At 33.4% G+C, this 13,330-nt stretch overlaps 1 protein-coding gene across 1 annotated transcript; it reads left to right on the top strand.

Moving 5' to 3' along the window:
* Positions 1–7: 7 nt before the first annotated feature.
* LOC134257790 (neurotrypsin-like) lies at positions 8–13,147 on the top strand (the record flags this gene model as incomplete). Its single annotated transcript, XM_062740382.1, has 10 exons — positions 8–125; positions 340–484; positions 727–902; positions 984–1,128; positions 1,264–1,442; positions 4,383–4,535; positions 4,687–4,854; positions 10,737–10,805; positions 12,465–12,601; positions 13,061–13,147. Coding segments are annotated over 10 exons (1,377 nt in total), but the record flags the coding sequence as incomplete, so codon positions are not given.
* Positions 13,148–13,330: the final 183 nt, after the last annotated feature.

Genomic DNA, 13,330 nt, shown 5'->3' with positions numbered 1-13,330 from the left:
CTTACTTTCAGATATCGACGAATGTGAAAATGGTCCTTGTAAGAACAATGCATCCTGTTTAGACGGAATAGATACCTACAAATGTCAATGTTATCCGGGATTTTATGGGGAAAACTGCACGGAAAGTAAGCACATTCAACAGAACGTAAAATTCTACAGTTTATGTACTTAAAGTAAAAAAAATGATACCTGAAAGAACTACATTTAGTAGAAATTTGTATTGACAACGATGGTATTGAGTGTTACAACAGAGAGACTCTTGGTTTCTTTAAAACTGAAACTATTTATATGGAAATTTATCTTCCTGAAGGCTTTAAAGTTTTTTTTTTGCTTTTGAAGGGAATTTGGTGAGACTAATGGATGGGAGTACTCCATATGAAGGGCGCGTGGAGATCTTCAATGATGGAGTCTGGGGAACCGTGTGTGACGATCACTGGGATGACAAAGACGCGGCGGTTGTTTGTGGAATGCTGGGATACTCAAGGTTACACAATGTTACAAAAAGATAAATGTCAATGATATGATATAATCATATCAGAGAGATATTAAAAATTAAAATGCTTCTTAATTTTTAGGTTTTCCCGTATTATTTCAAGAGATAAAAATATTTGTGATCATTTTAAATTCTATCTAAAATTGAAAAAGAATTTTAAAATTGTTTATCTATATTAGCTTTTAAAGTGAATTCACATTATTCATAAATACTGGTATTAAAATATTTTGTAGAAATAATGCAAAAGGACTGTGTTGTGAAGTATATGGCAAAGGAGGGCCTCAGATATGGCTGGATAACGTCGAATGCCTGGGGACTGAACAAGATATTTTCCACTGCCAACACATAGGATGGGGAAATCATAACTGTGACAACCATGAAGATGCAGCGGTTGTATGCTCATCAAATGGTATGGAATTGTTCATCTGATTTTGTCTTGTTTTTATGTGATATTTCTGTACAATGTTTCTTTGTTTTATATTTACATTAGATAAGCCTATAAGACTTGTTGGCGGGCAAAGTCAATATGAAGGAAGACTTGAGATTTATTACAATGGAGAATGGGGAACTGTCTGTGATGACTACTGGGATGAGAAAGATACTGCCATGGTCTGTCAGTCACTGGGATTTTCATCGTGAGTAAATGGATCAAGAGCTATACTAAAGAGAGAAAGAATGATCGATCTAGGGAAAGATGAACTTTTTAATTAAAATTTGTTCTTTTAATCCAGTATTATTGAATGTATTAAATTCTATGTGTTTTCATTTAGAAAAAATGCAGTTAGTATGTGTTGTGCTCGGTTTGGAGAAGGAACAGGTCCCATACTTTTGGACGATGTGGATTGCTTGGGAAGTGAGACAGATATCGGACAATGCAAACACAGAGGATGGAAGGTCCATAATTGTCAACATTTAGAAGATGTGTCTATTAGATGTTCACCTAAAGAAGGTTTGAATATTTGCAATTAACATATGAATAGTTCATTTAGTCTTATATGGAATAAAGATACTTAAACGCAAACATTATAACTCAAAAACTCAAAGGATCATTCTCTATAAGGCCGTTTTGCGGCCTATAATGACTTCAAATTTTCAGATAGTATTTTTTCCCTTAAAAATTGCATGAATCACTAGGCTTATGTTCCAATTTAATGATAAATATTGGTTGGTTAAAGATACATAGTATTTTTAATGACATAGTGTCACAAAGTAAGGTACTATCGGTCTGTATTAGCATAGGGTAATTAGATTAATTAGATAACTCCTACGCACGTCATAACCACCTTTAACCAACACCAAAATTTGCATGTAAATTTCTTATAAATATAAAAAAAGTGACTACCAAATTATGAATTTGGTTAAAGGTTGTTATGACATCTAAATAAAAACTTTTCACATCATTTTTACGATATTTGCAGAAAAAGCTAACTACTCACAATGAAGGATATCAGCTTATGTAGATTATTTCTTTTAATGAACTTTTGGTTAGAGTACAATTTTCTGTTGATTTACTAAGATTTATATCAGCCATGCATATTTACTAAAAAAAAATGTGAACTTTTTCATTAAAAGTCTAAAATTCAAAGGACTGTAAGGACTAGATGTCATGAAATTTCAAGTGGAGACGTTTCTTTGAAATGTCTGATAAAAATTAAGAAATAAAAACTTTTTATAAAATATATGGTGTGAATATGAGTTATCTTTTATATTTATAATGATAGTTTAGTATATCTATATATGCTACTCCCTTGAATTTCGTTATGAGTACTGCATATATTCTTTGTTTTTCCTTATGAGTACTGTATGTATTCTAGAAATGATGAAAGCAATCTTTATTGAAGCGGTAACATGCATTTATTATTTGTGTTATAGACTCTTTCCTATGGGTACACTCATAATTTTTTATATGGACACTTCCGTACGAGTATCATGTGATTCATATTTTGTTAACTAGGTCTTAATATCGAGAGGACTCAACCTATTCATCACACTTCTTTGATAGCATTCGATATAAGTTACGAGAACAGTAGTCCTGTCTTAGAAAATAATCTGGTAAAGAGGAGAGGGATTCCTAAATGTAATATGTGATTGATAGTTGGATGTTGTTTTACCCCATTTTAGGATTTTTTCAACCAGATAAATAAATCATCCACTGAAGGTCAAGTGTTTATGTATAGTTGCATTACTAACCAACGCCCAACGCGGGACGGGACCTTTTCTCTTTTAAAAAAAAGATAATATCCAAAAGACCGATGACATTTACTTTAAATGCTAAAGACTTAGGTAAGGAACTGTCACTATACGTGTTAAACAAGTTTTTGATGCTGCACTGGGAAAGAGACTAAATTTAATCTACAGGTTTCAAGAGAGGGAAAGGAGCATCAAACCCTTAGGGTCCAATTTGTACCTGGGATGTTGTAGAACTCTTAATTCCGTAGACTAGTATATACGAATAATTTCAGAATCTGATATGCATAGTTGAAGGAACTGTTAAAATTCTGCTTCATTTATGTTGTGCCGTTAGATAAGGGGGATGGGGAGGGGGGGTTCTCAACTTTTATACATGTAAATACATAAAGTTTAGATGCCATTTTTAATTAAATATATCGTGCGACACGAGTAATTAAATAAAAGCAAAGCCATTTTACGACGCCATCTCATTTTACTTAGAGATGTATATTTGAATGCAACCGCTCTGATTTAAATGCATTGACTATTTACATGTGTATGGATAGTCAACATGTACTTGCATTGATATTCTCATGCTGTAAATTCTTTATTTATTTATTTTTTTTTTGCAATAGTTGAATTTTTTCTGAATTACTACTTCAGTTTGATTTAATCGCAATCAAAATCCATTCAGTGCTTTCAACATTTGATACATAGCTTTTAGAGTTCAATAGAAACTTAGAAACCCCATTTTTAACATAGTTATTTTATGCGTAAAATAAGTACCATATCTATAGAAATGATATACAATTAAAATATAATTACATATGATACAATATTTTTCAATAAATTGCAAATCAAACTTTTTTCAGCACCATACAGTGTGAATTTCGTAAAGATTAACGTTCAAAATATCCAAAATGTGATGCATGGCATTCTGTTATTCATAAAAATATCTTGAACCTTAAATTTAAAAAAAAATCTTCGAATTTATTACTAAGGTCTGATGTATTTTCGACATAAATAAACAATTTTTGATTATTTACATTCAGAAACATGCATAGAAACTTGATTTAAATAGACGTACCCTCATTTTTTCTTTAACTGACAGCCATTTTTTTTTATCTCTAAATCACGTGACTTAGATGATCGATGTTGAAAAACAAACATCAAAATCATGAATTAAAATGATTATAGTTATATAAAATCACATTTTAAAGTAATTTTATCGTAGGCCGGAAAATGGCCTTATAGAGAATGAACCTTTAAAATTTAAGGTAAAGGCTTTACATGAAAATTAGATTTTGGTTCACCTGAGTTGTGATTTGATTCTTTATCCATATGGTCTATTGTGTCTGACTGATATCTTGAAATTGCCAAGAATCAGTTTGGTATATAATACTTCATAAAACAAAAACACTTCTCAAAAGCTTAGTTATTTATAAAATGGGATTCACATTTAGTTTTAAAGCCGTGGCTAAAGGGCAAAAAAAAATTTTATTTCAATTGTTTAAATGAATATTTAAATATCTTTTTTCGTTGGGCTGATTTTTAAGGTCATTTTAAACTAAATGCATTTAATATTTCTAAAGAAAGGGCTCTGTGTGAAAACAAAAGATTTAAAAAGCATGGTTGGAAAAAATTTTTTTCTTTCAAATTTATAATTTTTGAACACCGATTATGCTTTCTTATAAAAAGAGTCTCTAATACGAATTTATAGATCCATCAACAAATTTTTCTACGACACTGACAACAAACCCAAGGGAATCAACATTGCAGTCAACAACTCCTTCTCCTGCAACAACAATAACAACAACACCAATAATGATAACAACAAAGGATAGTGATACAACTTCTATTACCGAAATTTCCAGTATGTTATTTTTTCAGGGCATTATATTTAATTTTAAAATAGTTTTCATGATCTGAATTAAGATAATGATCTTATCTAAATAAAAAAAAATATTGCTCTTGTTTATATAAACATATTTTTCTTTATGTATTATACGAAATTCGCTTTTTAGACAAAACAATTCGACTTATTGGAGGAGCTACTCCCTATGAGGGCAGAGTTGAAGTTTACTACAACGGGGAATGGGGAACAATTTGTGATGATGGTTTAGAAAACAGTGGTCAAGGGAATTGGAATAACTCTTTTTCTAAAGTGATATGCCGATCTTGGGATATTCCTCGTAAGAACTAAAAATCACTACAATGAGTAATTTACTTTTATTCCTCTATTGAATAGCAAATATTTTCACCCTTGAAGCATATGTTAGTGAAGATTTGTCCTTATCTTGGCTTATTTTTAAATAATATGTATCACCTCAATATGAGGAGGAAGTGCCTCCCATTTTTGCATTTTATGAACAGGTACTGAATCAGCATTAGCTTTTTTAATAGATGAAATTGCACTGCCTTTGATTTGCCATTAGAAAGCCAAAATAAATGTCAATATATGAAGAATAAAAAAGTAGATGCACTATGGCACATATAAATAAAGATTCTTTAAATTTATCAAAATTGTACCTTTTTGCTATCTATTACGAAAACCGTTACCTTCTATCTATGGCACTTTATATGAAAAAAATTGTTTCAGTCTTATTCATATTTATTAATAGTGGCCTCAACTTGTCATTAAGATATCGATTTATCGACAACACTATGACGGATTAAAGGGGATGGGAGGGGGCACATCTTTTAAAATTTTAAAAGTATATATAATATTTCAATAATATTAATAATGCAAAATTTTTGGTTTTATCATTAGTGGTGTATTAATAAATTGTATTTTTTTTTCAATGACCAAGTATCAGTTTTCTTCAAAATCTGATGAAAACCTTGCATTTCCTCAGATATGAATAATCGCATACTTAATTATTCAATTTATTTTCTTTTAAAAAGTGAAATATCATAGTGTACGTATCTAACGTATACCAATATTTTTGTGCCTGGTTTTAGTACTAACTTAATACATGAAAACCCAGGAGCTACTGGGGGCTTGGCTCCTGGGTCCCCGCTGGGTTTGGCGACCCCATGAGGATCTTCAGGGGGCCCCAGGTCACCCCTCCCTGGACATATGGAACACCCAATCCCCCATTATAAATACATGTAACCTGACATATTCAATGTACGACAACAAAAGAGATTACACAAAGATAATTTACTGGTTTAGTGTCATAACAACGTTCTATACATGTACTTATTTTGTTTGCTTGAATTAGCGCAATATATACTGTAAACCAACTTTTATTCGCGAGGAATTTTCACGAAGTTCTTGAGAGCCTCGGCATTGCGAATATTTCTTGTCTGCAAACCAGTCCTTACATTTTCTGTGTCTATTTACAATAGATCAAAAAAGGCTTGATCGCAAAAATGAATCGTTGCGAACTAGTTTAACCCCAGTAAATCGCGAAATAAAGTTGTCACAAACGAAAGTTGGGTTTACAGTGAATACATGTACATAAATGTTTTAGTTTTATAGCCCGATTGATGTTTTAGGCAAACTACAGTGAGTTTTTGTTGTGCACGTTGTGGAGTAGGAACAGGTCCTATATGGTTGGATAACGTTCGATGCAATGGATACGAATCATCTGTTGAGGAATGTTCACATCTTGGTTGGGGCAGTCATAACTGTGGACATTACGAAGACATGGCTGTCAACTGTTTTCCAGGGGAGGGTAGGATATTAAAAGAAATCACCTGAACATTACGCTTCAATTCAATTTACACCCTGGCAGTAGGTCAAGGGGGGGGGGGGGGGTTGGGGTTGTTACAATTTACTTTTATCTTGCATGTTATATTAACTTATATTTCTTACTTTTGTGCAAAAGTTCTAATTTCTTTATAATATGACATTAACAACAGAACATAATTTATTAACTTCCAATTTTGTTTTTTCATAATTGATGCTGTTTTATATCTTGTCATTTTTGGCTCATCCCCGACCAGAGACCATGACATCTAATGCAGTAGTAAATAATCTGTCGTCCGTCCGTCTGATTAACTCTCTCTGTCCGCTTCTCTGTAAAATTTTTTTTTTTTACAAATAATGCAACTCCACACCAGTTTTGGTCTGATTTCTACATAATTTGGCACAACAAACAAAAAATAAATGATTATATGTTTCATTTTTTTTCATTATATTCATCAGTTTGCCATCTTAAAAAAACAAAACAAAAGCATTTTGGTGAAATTCTTCCAAACAGCAACTCCTTCTACAGTTTTAGTCCGATTTCTGAATAACAGTTGACAAGGAGAAAAAAATTAGATATATTTCTTTTCGTTGTTTTTACATGTTTTATGTGTTTCTTATTTTGTTGACGGGTTGCCATCGTTACTAAAAATAAAAAAAATATGTGAAACTTTATTATATGTTATTCCTCCGTCTCTGTTTTGCTAATTAAACTCGACTCAGACATAGACTTAAGATCATTATTTAAGGGGAAGAAGGACCTTGAGCTGAAAAAATACCTGTCGTTTAATTTTTTTTCATATTTTGTAATATAGTATGTCCTACATATCTTAAAGCATATATATCAATAGGTTTCTGGACTTATTTTTGAGATATTGAGTGACAAATACTATACCCAAATTGTCTAAGTGGAGTTTTTAGCTCTTCTGGAGCCAAAGGCTCAAAGAGCTAATGCTATGGCCATTTGTGCGGTGTGCGGTGTGCGTTAACTTTTTAGAATATGGGCCATAACTCAAGAACCCCTTGGCCAATCAGTACCAAATTTGTCACAGGGTATCCTTGGCCCAAGGGCTACCATTTTTACTAAAATAAGGGTTGGGACCCTAAAACAAGGGGAGATAATCAGGAAAACAAAACCAAAAGTACCGGTTGCTAACAAAGCTTCTTCTCCAGAACCACCAGGCAGATTTTCACCAAACTTACATACAAGGATCAGGATATGTTGAAGATTAAAAATTGTTCAAGGCATGACCCTGGGGCAAAGGGCGTGGTCTCAAGGTCACTTCAAAGTTGACCTAAATTTACAATTAATAAAAACGTGTATATTTTTCTTACTATAAGGACTAGAATCATCAAATCTTGTAAGTTGATGCATCTTACGACTTCACATATGTTTGTAACTCAAAAGTAGGTCACGGTGACCTACTTTTTAAATTTTGCGGGGATTTGTTTTCAAATTGATTTGAAGGCATATTTTGGACACTTTAAGGCCTATGATCATCAAACTTTGTCAGTTGATACATCTCAGTATTGAACAATGTCAACTTAAAAGTAGGTCACTGTGACCTCTTTTTTTCAATTTTATGACTTATCCTATTAAAAACATTAAATCCCATTATTTCAGACACTGGGAGGTTTAGAATCATCAAATCTTGTACTTTGATGCATCTAGGGACCTTAGAACATATTTATAACAAAGTAGGTCACTGTGACCTCTTTTTAAATTTTGCCGACATTTGTTTTCAAATTGTTTAAAATGCATATTTTGATTACCTTCAGACCTATGATCATCAAACTTGGTCAGTAGATGCATCTTGGGTCTTTGAAAAATGTGGACCAAAATGTAGGTCACGATGACCTACTTTCGACATTTTGTGGCTATATTTCAGTATCTTAGGCATTTGTTGGCTTAGAATCATCAAACTTTGTGAATGGATGCATATTTAGTTTTCGGAGAGTGACGACCAAAAAAGTAGGTCATGGTGACCTACTTTTGACATTTTATGGCTTTATTTAAGTATCTCCGGTACTTATTGGCTTAGAATCATCAAACTTTGTGAGTTGATGCATCTTGGATTTTCGGAGAGTGACGACCAAAAAGTAGGTCATAGTGACCTACTTTTGACATTTTGTGGCTATAATTAAGTATCTCTGGTACTTATTGACCTAAAATCATCAAACTTTGTCAGATGATGCATCTTGGGTTTTCGGAGAATGTCGACCAAAAAGTAGGTCACAGTGACCTACTTTTGAATATCTCAGGTACGTTTTAGCTTAGAATCATCAAACTTTGTCAGTTTAGGCACCTTGGGTTTTCGGAGAACGTGGACCAAAAAGTAGGTCACAGTGACCTACTTTTGAATATCTCAGGTACGTATTAGCTTAGAATCATCAAACTTTGTCAGTTAATAAAACTTGGATTGTCGGAGAAAGTAGACCAAAAAGTAGGTCACTGTGACCTACTTTTGACATTTTTTGGCTATATTTGATTATATCTGGTACTTATTGGCTCGGAATCATCAAACTTTGCCAGTTGAGGCATCTTACGGTTTCATTGAATGTCCAACAAGAAGTAGGTCACGGTGACCTACTTTTGAATATCTCAGGTACTTATTGGCTTAGAATCAACAAATTTTCTCAGTTTAGGCATCTTGGATGTTTGGATAACGTCGTCCAAAAAGTAGGTCACCGTGACCTACTTTTGACATTTGATGGCTATATTAAATTATCTCTGGAACTAATTGGCTTAGAATTGTCAAACTTTGTCAGATGATGCATCTTGGGTTTTCAGAGAATGTTGCTTAAAAGTAGGTCATGGTGACCTACTTTTGAATATATCAGGTATTATTTAATTAGAATCATCAGTCTTTGTCAATTAATATATCTTGAGTCCTCAGATATTTCCAATTAAAAGGTAGGTCACTTTGACCTACTTATGGTATTTGATAATTATATTATAATATCTTCAGTCTTAACTGGCTAAATATTATCAAACTTTGTAAGTTGATGCATTTTGGGTCTTATGATACTAATAGAGTTGGAGGCTTCTAATAGAAGTGACAGATTGTACAATTTATCAGAGAGAGCGATTCAAGGCCCTTGGGCCTCTTGTAATTCTCAATGTTTCTGGGCCCATTAATCGGTCCATAATGGATTTTTTTCAGTATAGATAAAAAATATGTCAGCTAACATGTGTCTTTAAAAATATTTCAGAGTATAAATAGGGTGGAAAATTCGAAAAAGAAATATTCTTTGTCACACCGCATCTGGAGACGGAAAATAACGTTCTTTTTAAGAAAACTTAAACAACAAAGAAATTAATTGGTAAAAAATCCTATCATTCAATATTTGAAAATTAACGTTAAAGTGCAAGTTCGTCGTGTTATTTTTTAACTGTAAAAATATCGATTGATGAAGCTGAGCTCAATATTGCACAGGACATGGTTAAACAAGGCATGAGCTTGAGATAAACGTGTCATGTTTACATTTCTGGAGTACGGGAAAACCCAACTATGACGTCACACTTCTGCGAAATACCTAGACAACCCTGTAAATTTTTTTTTTTTTTAATTCAAAGAATTTATTTTTGCTTTCACATTTACAGACTATGTACAATATATTTGTTTACATTCAATACATACATATACTATATAATTTTTCTTCCATATAATTTATATTATATACTTTATACAAATTCTCTTTGGTAAATGCTAAATACAAATTCATTTCATAAAGCTGCAAAAGATATATGACATTCATGTATATTATGAATCTTCATTGTGAAAGCTTTATATACAAAGAAGTAAACAAAGGGGAGGGGTGACGAGGGAATACAAAGTGAGGTGTAAAAATATTTTTTGTGCTCTCTAATTCACAAAATACCCCACCATGTACTGATCATGACCCGTTTTTATGATAATACTATCCGCGTTTTACCGTGTATAATCTTACTGTACCAAGAGATCCACTGTGACGTCAACTTCGACGTCAACGACTCGTTGGACGCGCAGTGTAGGGGAACAGAAGAGTGGATCAATCTATTCCGTAATTCTATAATATTTGCAATAAAGTTTGTATGTTTTTAGATATTTTTATACAAGATGGTGAACTCAAACAAACAGTCAAAAAATCATACAAATACTGTTGTTTCAATCTTGTTTTTTTACATATTTTATCAGAGATTATGACGTAATTAAACTGAGTCATATGTGACCAAACATCCTTAGTCCCCTTAATTTGTGGCAGTTGCAATACTTTCAGGCCAAAGTGTTATTTTTCACTACTAGAAGAGCTAATTTCTCTTCAGAGACTTCTTGTTCTAGACGAAATCATAGAAAACATTTAAATTTTCATTTCTCATTTTATTTTGTCATTGTCTAGGTACATCGTCAATATGTACACAATTACCAACGACACAGATCACAGGAGAGACCACCACACCAATGACAAGTAATGAATCTTTTCTTATTTAATGTTATATTTAGGTCGAGTAATGTTGCCAAACTTTGTTGATGCCATTTACTAATCAGTCTGTCCCTCTGTCTGTCCACATTCACTTTTTAGCTCACCTGAGCCAAAGGATCAAGTAAGCTTTTCTGATCAAAATTTGTCTCCGTTTTCTTTCGTTGTCGTTGTTGTAAACTTTTACATTTTCATCTTCTTCTCAAGAACCACTGGGCCAATTTCAACCAATCTTGCTACAAAGTATCCTCGGGTAAAGGGGATTCAAGTTTGTTCAAATGAAGTGCCACGCTCTTTTCCAAGGGGAGATAATTATGAATTAGAGAAAAATTAATGCCATTTTGAAAAAAATCTTCTTCTCAAGAACCATTGGGCCAGGAAAGACGAATCTCATGTGGAATCATCCTCAGGTACATGTAGTGTAGATTCAAGTTTGTTCAAATCATGACCCACGGGGTTGGGTGGGGCCACAATGGCCGATCAAAGTTTTACATAGGAATGTATAGGAAAAACTTTAAAATTTTCTTCTCAAGAACAACTGGGCCAGGAAAGATGAAACTTATGTGGAATCATCCTCAGGTAGTGTAGATGCAAGTTTATATAAATCATGACTCCCGGGGGTAGGGTGGGGCCAAAATGGCCGATCAAAGTTTTACATAGGAATATATAGGAAAAATCTTTAAAAATCTTCTTCTCAAGAACCACTGGGCCAGGAAAGATGAAACTCATGTGGAATCATCCTCAGGTAGTGTAGATTCAAATTTGTTCAAATCATGACCTCCAGGGGTAGGGTGGGGCCAAAATGGCCGATCAAAGTTTTACATAGGAAGATATAGGAAAAATTCTTTAAAAATCTTCTTCTCAAGAACCACTGGGCCAGGAAAGGTGAAACTCATGTGGAATCATCCTCACATAGTGTAGATTCAAGTTTGTTTAAATGATGATCCTCGGGGGTAGGGTGGGGCCAAAATGGCCGATCAAAGTTTTACATAGGAATATATAGGAAAAATTCTTTAAAAATCGTCTTCTCAAGAACCACTGGGCCAGAAAAGATGAAACTCGTGTGGAATCATCCTCAGGTAGTGTAGATTCAAGTTTCTTTTAAATCTTGACCCCCGGGGGGATGGTGGGGCCGAATGGCCGATCAAAGTTTTACAAAGGAATGTATAGGGAAACCTTTTAAAATCTTCTTTTCAAGTTCTTCAAGGCCATGCTTAGTGATATTAATAGGGAATCATCCTCAAGTAATGTAGATTCTAGTTTGTTCAAACCATGACAGACCCCCTGGGCGTCCCACTTCAAGCCCCCCCCCCTCCTCAGTAAACTTGCAGTTCTGATCTAATATGTGCTTTTTCCTAGCCAATTGCCCAGGTGAGCGATGTGGCCCCTGGGCATTTTGTTATCTCCTTTGCACTTTATTTCTCACCCAAATACTCTGTCTTTAGAAGGCGTTTAAAAAAATCAGTGTTTCTTAATCGAAGGTCAAGATAAAAAAGTATCCATATTCAAGAGCTGTGTCTTAAACTTTTTTTCGACCGCATAATCTGGCTCAACATGATGAGAGTGTCGTGGCTCATGAAACACTTGTAAGATCGTATTCATTTTCAAAGAAATGTTTATTTTCTATTTTTTAAAATTGCTTTTCAGGCACGAGGGTTCGTCTTGTTGGGGGGAGCAGTCCTTATGAGGGCAGAGTGGAGGTGTATTACAATGGAGCATGGGGGACAATTTGTGATGACTATTATTTATTTAATGCTGGTGGATCGAATAACAGTTTCTCCAAAGTAATATGCCGATCTTTAGGTTTCCCTGGTATGTAACAAGTGTTCAGGGATATGTTTTCAAACGCAAATTTAATCTAAAAAAATTTTAATCAATTTTACATTGTATAAATTGAAATTAAAAGTCGTATTGAAATTTATAATGAGGTAACATTTACAAAACGAAATAATCTATTTTTATTCATCATGGAATAATATATTTTGTGAGCGTTGAAACATCAACCTAGGCATAAGATCTTTGTCCAATTAGGTCTGCAATAAATTTTTTTGTTGAAACTTTCAAGTAGAAATTAATTACGTGAAATTGGTGATATCAAGATTATGAAACTGTCATAAGTAATTTTTTTAATATATAACTTCTAATCCTTAGGCAAATATCTGTGAGCTATTGTTGTGCACGTCATGGACAAGGAACTGGTCCTATCTGGCTAGATGATGTACAATGTATTGGAAATGAAACAGATATTTCAGAGTGTGTACATATCGGCTGGGGCAACCATAACTGTGGACATCAAGAGGATGTTTCTGTCAATTGTCTACCAGAGAAGGGTATGAAAGTAGTACTAAAGTATGTTCTTGAAATAAACACGAATTTTGATTTAAACTGACGTATTGTGGAACTTGCATAATTCTCTGTGCAGCAGTTTTGTAGTTTTGAAACGGCTATTTTTCTTAAAGCTCAACTGAAGCTTATGCTTAAATGTATTATAATCGTTTATGTAGAATGTCTGT

This window comes from Saccostrea cucullata, unplaced genomic scaffold (genome assembly GCF_032062105.1).
Source record: "Saccostrea cucullata isolate Sc308-1 unplaced genomic scaffold, CSIRO_AGI_Scuc_v1 ctg16185, whole genome shotgun sequence".
NCBI classification, from domain to species: Eukaryota; Metazoa; Mollusca; class Bivalvia; order Ostreida; family Ostreidae; genus Saccostrea; species Saccostrea cuccullata.
The sequence above is the reverse complement of the archived record's forward strand: the minus strand, read 5'-3'. Positions and strand labels throughout refer to the sequence as shown.